This window comes from Oryzias melastigma, linkage group LG24 (assembly GCF_002922805.2).
Source record: "Oryzias melastigma strain HK-1 linkage group LG24, ASM292280v2, whole genome shotgun sequence".
Lineage (NCBI taxonomy): Eukaryota > Metazoa > Chordata > Actinopteri > Beloniformes > Adrianichthyidae > Oryzias > Oryzias melastigma.
Genome location: NC_050535.1, coordinates 14,803,832 through 14,813,660, shown reverse-complemented (window position 1 = coordinate 14,813,660; position 9,829 = coordinate 14,803,832). Strand labels below are relative to the sequence as shown.

Sequence of the window (9,829 nt, the reverse complement as noted above, 5' to 3'; positions counted from 1 at the left end):
AGATCAAACTGTTTTTATGTTTTATAGCAAAAGATCAAACATGTACATATAAAACGAATGTCAATAAATCATCAAACAAGCCAAAAAAATTGTCAAAACAATCTAAATATTGTCCAAAAATAGAGCTGAAGATCCACTCCAAGGATTTAGTCCAAACACAATTAGGTGTCACGACTCTTAATATGTTAATATGTTTATGTTAAGCCAAAAACGTCCAACTTTTTGAAGCCTTCACAATACAAAGTGTGAAATACAAATATCAGATTTGCAACTGAAAACATGTAATAATAAAAAAAAGTTTTTTTGCTTTAATTTTTTTGTGTTTTTAATCTGTTTTTTGCTTTCAAAAATACTTTTACATTTGCATTTTTGTTTTGTTTTGCTTTCAAAAATAAGTTTGCAATTGCAGCACAAATGTTTTAATATGCGTTGTGTCTGTTTTTACTTCTGCTCTATTTGATCTTGTGCTGAAGTTTCTGTTTCATCATCGACAGTCTAATAATAAAAATAATTCTTATATACAGTCATGTGTTTCATGCAATTCTTGTGCCAGCCTGCTGATTAGTCTAGATTAAAAAACAGTTTGCAAACGCCAAAAAAGTTTTTGAAAGCAAATATTAACTATTTTTATGAGCAAATTATGATTTTTTACAAGTAACGTATTACAAGTAGATTACAAGTAGCCTAACTAATCTGTCAACAAATACATCATTTTGTGGATCTCTCTAGTCTGTTATCTCATTTTCAAACACTTTAGAAAAAATTAACTACCTTTATTTATTTATTTATTTATTTAAACAAACAAACAAACAAACACATAAATAAATAAATAAATAAATAAATAAATAAATAAATAAATAAATAAATAAATAAATAAATAAATATTCAATAACCTCTGTTTAATGATCTCTTGGGTTAAAAGAGAATCCTTCGTTTAGGTGCCGAGGTTACTCGAGAGCAACAAGCTGCTCAGCTTGGGGGGGAGGAGCTTCTGGAATGAAGCGATCTGATTGGTCTGGCGCTCTTGGCTGTGCGCAGAGGCTGTCTGCCGCGAGGATAGCCTTCAAGTCATAAAAGCGAAAGTTAGTTGAAGAGTGGCAACAACAAGGTCTTTAAGTCAACTCGTAAATAATGACAAACACGGTAAGACGTTCAGTTTATCCTAAAGCGTGTTTTTATTCGTCCACAACGACTGTTGCTTCCTTGTTTGACGCTGTTTATTTCCTTTAAAACGCAATAATGTCATAAAGTAACCTAACATTTCTGTTTCAAAAGCTAAACTTTTATTTTTCTTCTATTTATTGGTTTTCCCCCTATAAAACAGGCGAGTGGCTCATTTCTGAGGCCCGTGCAGCACTTTAAGCTGCAGAAACTTTGACCTACTTTTCAACACTTCTCAGTACTAGCTTGTTGCTTAATGCAATTAAGGTCATAGTACAATTTAAAACTTCCACTATTCACTCCAGATAACAGACCAATATTTTTTATGACATTAAAAACGTGTCCTATTTTTACTTCTGTTACATTTTAAAGTATAAAAAAGCATGCTACTTTGCTTTCTTTTAGATAAATAATGCAATTATAATAGATACACATTGCATAAAAGCTTAGTAAAAGTACATTCAATTCAAAGCATTTTGATTAAAAGATGTACTAACTTTGTTTTTTCCATCTATAACCTAAAATAACACAATTTTCAGATTTCTTTCCCCCTAGAAATCCAAACAGATTCTTCTTTTTTGAATAATTCAACGTGTTTCACTTGTATTTTCAGTTTTCAATAATATCTACTAAATGTTTTTGGCTCCAGGCACACTTTATTATCTCTTTCTGTTTCACTTTATGAAGCCAAACTTCATACAAACAAATGAAAATCCTGTTTATTGTTTTTTAGCATAAAGATTTCAGTCAAGTCGGTCTCAAAGATGAGGAGGAAGACTTTATTGATATCCTGGAGGACAGACGGCACAGCAGTGATCTTAGCTTCGCCTTCAGGACCTTCAGCCCTCAGCCGTACAAAGTGGCCCCGCCCTGCTCCACCGCGGAGCTTAATCGAGTTGTGTTGGAGTCCCAATTTCTACGCTATGTGACCAAAGAGGTGAGACCTACTCAAAATGTAAGAAAAAGCTTCCAGATTGAGCCTGTACCAGAAATGAGTCTCACATTTTCTCCAGGTTGCCGTGGAGATGGATTTATCTGTGGAAGAAGTGCAGGAAGAGGCTCGGGGCATTTTGGGGGAAATGTCTCAGAACCTGCAGCTGGGGTTTATCAGGCTTATGGCCTACACCTTCAACAAAGTGTTCAAGAGACTCTATAGCAGCATCTTTGTCAACATGGAGGGACTCAACAGGGTATAAACCGCACTCTGATCATCTTCTGATCTATTTTTAAAGCATTCCCAGAACATATTAGGAACACTAAGAACTCAATTTTCATCAGAGTAGGTTTTAAATTCGTGCTTGCTTGTTTGTCATTTGAGTTTTTTGTTGCTTTTACATTTTTTGGTCCATTTTTTTGGCTTTAGCTTCATCAAGCCACTCAGGAGAATCCTGTCATCCTGATGCCCAATCACAGAAGCTACATCGACTTCTTGGTCATCTCCTACATCATGTTCCTCTACGACATCCCCATCCCTGTTATAGCAGCAGGAATTCGCAAGTATCTTTGAATTAGAGTTCAAGAGAGTCGTCAGAAAGCTCAAAGCAAAAACTCATATTTCCCTTTTCCTCCTTCTTCACGGTGAAGCTCTTGCAGGGATGAAGATTGTGGGAGAGATTCTGCGGCGTTCTGGGGCGTTCTTTATCCGACGCGCCATCGGCTCTGACAAACTCTACTGGGCGGTGCTGTCTGAATATGTCAGAACTATTGTCAGGGTATGGAACTTGGAGATCCTGGTAGGTTCTGTTTCAAGAACGAACGATCTAACCAGTTTGTGTATTTCTGTGTAGAAAGGATTTGCTCCTCTGGAGTTTTTTGTTGAAGGTTTCAGAAGTCGCACACTGAAGTCTGTTTCACCAAAACTTGGTGAGTTTCCACCTTTGTTTTGTCTCATAAATGTATGACTTCCCCGCTATTTTTCATGCATTCTCATAGTTTGTCTGCAGGTGGCAGCATAGAGACAACACATAGGATTTACAGAGAACCAAATGTGAACGTGTTCATTTATAAAGTAAATCTGGTCACATTAGTCTGAATTTTAATCTGTGTAACCACAATTTTTTTCTTCAAAGGAGTTGGACCACCCTCATCCTTAAGAATATATTATTTTGGATTTTTTAAATTATTAATCATAGTGAGAAAACAGCAAAAGGAAATGTATTTAAAGACATGGAGCAGAATATTTACTATAATTATGTGTGCAGATATTTGTCCTTCAGACTGACTTGTGTGTGTGAGCTGTGGTTGGAGGACTGGTGGAGGGGACCCTGAGTGTATAGTGCTGTGTGGGGGGAAATAAGCTGTTTCTTGACCTACTGGTCCTTGTTTGGAGCATGATGCACACTGTTTAGAGCAGTTTCTGATCTTGAGTGTAAAAAAGCCTAGATGGAATGCAATTAGCAGTACTAGTTCACCAGTATTTTTGAAGAAACTGGGTGTCTCTTCAGCGTTTTTGTTATGCGTTAATTGATAGAGAAATGGTCCTAGCACATAGCCCTGTGGTACTCCTCTGCTGACAGTGATGGGGCTTTAAGTGAGGAATAATTTAAGAATATCTGTGAAAACCGATCATCATTAAAGTACAATTTCGCTGTGGATGTGGGAGACAGAGGCTGATGTTCTGCTGGGGTTGTGGAGACGTGTGTAGTCGTTGAGTTTGGAGTGTCTTGAGTTTTAGGCTCTGATGTGTCCATCTCCTCCACAGTATCTGTATTTGTCTGCAGGGATGATGCACATGGTCCTGGAGCCCTTCTTCAAAGGAGAGGTGTTTGACATCACATTATTGCCCATCAGTATTAGCTATGACCGCGTGTTGGAAGAGTCGCTGCTGGCACACGAGTTACTGGGTGTCCCCAAGCCTAAGGAAAGCACAATGGTACGTTCTGAACACTTTAAATGATGTTCTTCTAATATTAGTCATAATTAAAACTCAGGGGAGGAAAACAAAAACACACATAAAAAATTAGATGAGAACTAAGTTGGATAATAGATTTACCTAAATATACTACCTAAAACCCTGGAGTACTTGCCATTTTGACAAATAGAGGGGATGTTTTCAGGGCTGAACAAACTCTCTGCCTCCCTGCAGGGTTTGCTGAAGGCCAGCAGAGTTCTCAGTGAGAATTACGGCTGCATGCATGTCAACTTCGGCCGTCCACTGTCTGTGCGGCAGCTCTGTGAGGGGAGGATAAATCGCTGTCAGTACAACCTCATCCCAAGGTAAAGCAGAGGAAAAAAACTAAAGCTGAGTACTTTTACAAAGATCTGAAAATACTAGATTGAAGGATGTTAATGTTATTTTATATTTTTTGACCTCTGTGCTCACAGAGATCTACCAGAAAAGCCCACTGCAGAGGCCCAGGCCTGTGTGAGCTGGCTGGCCCATCTGGTGGTTCGGAACCAGGAGCAGGGCTCTCAGATCAGCCCCTGGTCTCTGATGTGTGGCCTGTTGCTCCAGGTTCCCACCCGAGTCCTGACAGAAGAGGGCTTTCCGTGGCATCAACTCACAGAGAAAACACTCTGGCTCAGGAAGCTGGCGCTTGACTTTGGGGGTCGACTCAACTGGCCTGGTGTGTAACTTTCATGTTTTCTATCAAATTTTATGAATCAGTCATCTTGATTTTCATCAGGATTGTCGTTAGAAAGAAGGTTGTTTAATTGCTATCCTGGATGACCAGTAGGTGGCGTTTTGGCTCGACTTCTTTTCTGTCAAAATGTTACTGTAACACCTCGAGTAAGTACCTTTGACCTGGACTGGGATAGATCAGACAGATTAGACGAATGTGAGCTGGCACAAGTGATCACATTCACTTAGGAGATGTTCGGTGGATTAATACACTCTAACTTACTTATCCTAAGAAGACTCCAGCAGAAATGTCTGACTTTACCACTTCCTTGTGGAAATAAAAAATATAGTCAGTCGATAAAAATATGTAAAAGAAAGGAATTTATTTTTGCAGATGGAGTACCGGACTCAGATGTGATGTCATCCACTGCCACCCTCCATCGGGGCATTGTTCAATGTAAAGCGGGCCGCGTGTTCCTGGTTCAGCAGGACGAGCCCGCCAGGACACATCCCGTCAGGCCAGAGGAAGGCGTGATGAAGACGGCCGCTGCAGCGCTGATGCTGGTTTCCTATAGGAATCAATGCTTGCATGTTTTTGTGCGTCCAGCCCTGCTTGCTACAGCGATGCACATAACCAAAAGCACACAAAGAGGTCAGAGCATGTCTCAGTTTATGAGTACATTTGGTGATTTTTCTGGTTTTTGCTTTTCTTCAATCCATTATTTTGTTCACAGATGAGCTCCTCGCCTTCTTCTCCTTCCTGCAGGATGTTTTTTCCTATGAATTCATCTTCATCCCTGGAGAGTCATTACAGGTAACCCCTTTAGTTAATGTTAGGGAATCACTTCCTACCAACCGTATTTTGCTGCTTTATTCTTTTTTTTTAATTTGCATTTCATTTATTAGGACTTTGAGGAAGCATGCAGGCTTTTAAAGAAATGTGGAGCAATCCATGCCAACCAGCAGGAAGTAGCTGCTGCACAGGGAGGGATGGAGGTGCTGTCCTTCCTGCAGGAGCTGTTAAAACCCTTCATCCACTCTTACCAGGTTCTTTATCTTTTGTTTGGGATTTTATTTATTTTTCTTATATTTCTGCTTAGCTTAAAACATCATCTCCCAGTATCCAAATCTGTCAGTTTTGTTTCCAAAAAAGGAAAAAATCTTGCCAAACTTCATGGGTATATTGGTATCATTATGTTATTCTTATTAATGCTAATAGAATTTAATTTAAAACATGTTTTTTCTTATCAATTCTTTTTTATTTTTCATAAAAAATTAAGACAAAGCTTTTATCCTAATTTTAAATTTTAACTTTTTCGTCTTTTAGTATTTTAAAAACTCGTACAATATTAATGGATAATGTGCAAATCTTTTTCAAATGTAACATAAAAGGCACCATTTTAAACTTTTTTTATTTTTAATAATCCTTTCATAACGAACTAAACACACATTACTCAAACATCTACCGCTCAATTTCAAGCAAATTGATATGGAAAAAAAAAATACATGTTAAGTTCTGCTAAAATGTTATTAATCTCTAATTATCCATCTGTATCGTATTTTACACACATTTATAGATCCGTATCCCACAAACTTTCTCAAATCCATTGCATAGATTAGTACTTCATCCGTGTTTTCTCCCCTGTAGTTCATCATCATTCCACTAGGGGAAGAAATAGTAGGAATTTTCCTACTCATTTCAAAATGGCTGCTTCCATGAAATCTCAAAAACACTTTTGGCAGGAAAATTTTAGCTAATTTTCCAAACTTTAAGGTGAAAATAACTCCCCAAATGTTGTTTTTTAATGACTACTTTATGTGTTGAAAGAAAGCAAAAATTGTTCAAAAATAACTCTTAATGTTGATAAAGTTTGTTAAAAATGTGGGGATCAAATTTGAACTGAATTTCTGATTACCAAAATCTCCAAAGGTATCATAACTAGTACTAACTTTATTTAATAAAAAATGATATTACAAGCATTTTAGTGGATTTCAACAAAGAAAAACACTGTAATTTAAAAAAAGTAATTTTCTTTCAATTCTTTGATGTATTGGGCATTACAGGGTTAAGGTATTTGTGCATTATCAGATAAATATACTCACTACACTTACAGTTTGTTCAATCCCTACATGAAACTCTAAGTAGATCAGAAGTTTTAATGGAGTGCTTCCATTTTCAGCTGGTGTTCAGGTACTTGTGCGAGGCAGAGAGCGATATCCTCACAGAAAAAGAGTTTGGACTTGCTGTGCGTGGCCTGGCCACAAAACTCCTCCTCACAGGTAAAAAGTGTTTTCATGCATTTAGTCTCAACAGCTGAACTGCTTTTTTTAATTTGCAATTTTTTTTCTTGGCAGCTGAGCTTCACACTTATGAAGCTCTTTCGTCAGACTTACAGAAGAATGTTTTGTCTGCTTTGCGAAGACTGGAGGCTTTGACCAAGTTGTCATCGTAAGTAAAAAACTGAATTCGTGTTTTTTTGGTCATCTTAAAGAGTTTGAATCTTTGTTTCATTTTAGGTCGGTGAGCAATAAATTCAAAGTGAACAAAGCAGCAGTGAAAAGAATTGCTGACATGCTCTGTAAGTTTCTGCACAAAAAAGTAAAAAATACAATAAAATTATTAAAAGATTTGTGTGTCAATAAAGTTTTTTTTCTGTTGTTTTTTTCAAACTCTAGCTGGGAAAATCCCTCCACTGAATCTCCAGGCTTCACCAGATGCCAGACTTTAGTCTGATTTGGAACAAATCCGCCGTCGGTGTGAGCGTACAGTCGCCTCCTCATCCATTCATCTCCTCACTCTGCTGTCATGGGATTGCCATGCTGCACTCCGTAGACAAAGTACTGTGTTATAGAGTTCAGAGGTCAGGCTAAATCTGACCACCACTCGCTTCTCAGCCATCTCAATTCCACAGTACTGAGGTGGGGAAACTCAAATTCGAGCCCACATCTGGTTGTTCAGGAGTTCAAATCCCAAACGTGACAGTAATCTAGCACATTTTCTTTAAATTGTAAAATCCTTTCAAGTGGCTTTAAATAAAAGCATCTGCGAAAAATGTAAAGCTGCAAAAACAGTTAATTTTGCCATAAAAATAGTAATATATTGAATAATATAAGCAAAATATAGATGAGAGGAAATGTAAGAAAGAAAAGAGATTCATATAAAAGTTAAATTTAAATGTGGCAAATATTTTGGACCCCCCACACCTTTTTTTAGCTTCATATTTAGTTTTATTTTGAAAATGTATCTTCCAGTTGAAGATATTTGTTTGCATTTCCAGAATAAACGTATATTTTAAAAGGTAAAGTGTAATACTGCCAAACCAGGATCAGTTAATTTTGTCGTCGAAATACTAATAAAAGAGATAATTATTAAGAGATAAAAAAGATAATAAGCGAAATATAGATGTGACAAATACAAATGTTAAATTTAAATGTACCAGATGCAAATATTTTAACCCCCTCCTTTTTTTAACTTGATATTTCATTTTATTTTGAAAATTTATCTTCCATTTGAAGATAGTTGTTTGAATTTCCAAAATAAAATTATATTTTAAATGGTTGGACAAGGAAAAAATTTAGATATATTCATTTTAGTATGTTAATAATTACAATAATCTGGATCTTTTAACAGAAAAAAATGCCAAATTTTTCCTATTGTTATCAATTTTTTTGTCTACAGATTACAGTGATAGTAAGTGGGTTAACTATAATAATTTATAGTGTTAGAGTTAAATTTTGTTAATATTTAACATTTTTTGTATTGTTTGTGATTGATTCTGTGAATGAATGCACTTTAAATTTTTTTTTTTTTAGAGAAATTGTTGTATTTGACATGAAATCATTTTAAATGACTCAATAATATTTAAGCATTACCAGATTTGTTTCAGACTTTTATTTGAATTTCTTTTACATTTCCATAAATGCAAAATATGCGTTACAAAATGCACCATATGATTTGTTTTTCTTTCGCATTTTTATTTCTTTGGTTCCTTGAGCTCTTTTCTCCAACATCAAGAGTTCAGTCTTCTGTCAGATCTGCAAACCAGCCAACTGTACCTTTAACCTGTGAGCAGAAGAAGGCCTCTTATGTGCCAGTTGACCGGAGGAACATGGACGCAGCTTATCTGTACACAGGCGGCACGTCGACTTTGATTCTCAGAGCGCTGACGGGGTCTTGACAGAACACCGAGATGTACTCCAGCACTTTGGAGTTCAGCTTTTTCTCACTCTCCTTGGCCCGGAGCCGCTCTTTGTCCCATCGCTCCTTCTCGCCGTTCATCTGGGAGAACAGGTTGATCTGGATGGTGCGCAGCGTGGCCGCCAGGATGTAAAAACCGCCCTGCAGGAAGTGGCAGAACGCGGCGCCCACGCTGAGGCCGGCCCCCATCAAGTTGGGCACCGTCTCGCACACCACGCACACGGCCTCCAGGAAGTGCAGCGTTCCTTTCTTGGCCAGGGGCTGACCCTGGTGGATGTAGCCATGGGGGGCCGGGCCCTGCTGGGCGTGGTTGAGCAGGTATCTGGCGCAGTCGGCGAAGTGGGTGGCAGCGCGGCGCAGCGGGAGCAGGGCCAGGTACAAGTGACAAGCGGCTTTGGTGAGAGCATGGAAGAGCAGCCGCAGCTCAAGCACGGCATTGCCTGGAGATAAGACAGTAACCGGGTCAGCTGGAGGCTTTTATAACTCCCCGACTAATGTCACAAACCATTACAAACAGCCCCTGGATTAAAGTCCCTCCTCCACTTTGCGAGGGGGCATCTGAGAAGAGGACCAAGCGTCTTTCCTTTTTTTAGTCTGTTTTGCACAAAGAACCAGGACATCCTAGTAGATGTTTACAAGTAGAAGTGATTCTCCCTATTAAAAACATGGATTTTATGTTGGAATATGTGGCTTTTTTTTTCTTTTTCACGTAATTCAGTTTTTTTTTTTAATCTTTTACCCAGCATATTGATTTCATGATTATAAACCTTTGTTTTTTTCCTGATTTTTAATTTAAATAGCATAAAGTCAACACTAGAGATAAAATATTAATTTTACAAATATTTGATCTTACCATCTATGAAACAGAAAATCCAGAGCAGGGCAATGCATGCTGCCAACCAAGTCCA

At 37.8% G+C, this 9,829-nt stretch overlaps 1 protein-coding gene across 1 annotated transcript; it reads left to right on the top strand.

Moving 5' to 3' along the window:
* The first annotated feature begins 674 nt into the window (after positions 1-674).
* On the top strand, positions 675-8,600 carry si:ch73-21k16.5 (dihydroxyacetone phosphate acyltransferase). Its single transcript, XM_024291968.2, has 16 exons — positions 675-1,143; positions 1,895-2,098; positions 2,175-2,351; positions 2,525-2,654; positions 2,746-2,873; positions 2,949-3,024; positions 3,882-4,033; positions 4,247-4,377; positions 4,486-4,727; positions 5,118-5,375; positions 5,458-5,537; positions 5,630-5,770; positions 6,904-7,003; positions 7,079-7,172; positions 7,241-7,302; positions 7,400-8,600. The coding sequence occupies exons 1-16, from the start codon at positions 1,132-1,134 to the stop codon at positions 7,450-7,452; spliced, it is 2,040 nt and encodes a 679-aa protein (XP_024147736.1). The 5' UTR covers positions 675-1,131; the 3' UTR covers positions 7,453-8,600.
* The last annotated feature ends 1,229 nt before the right edge of the window (positions 8,601-9,829 follow it).

What these genes read in the sequence shown, in the direction of transcription:
- si:ch73-21k16.5 (XM_024291968.2), top strand. An exon ending in CAGTACAACCTCATCCCAAG is followed by an intron (nt 4,378 to 4,485) that starts GTAAAGCAGAGG and finishes CTGTGCTCACAG; the next exon opens with AGATCTACCAGAAAAGCCCA. An exon ending in AAGAATTGCTGACATGCTCT is followed by an intron (nt 7,303 to 7,399) that starts GTAAGTTTCTGC and finishes TTCAAACTCTAG; the next exon opens with CTGGGAAAATCCCTCCACTG.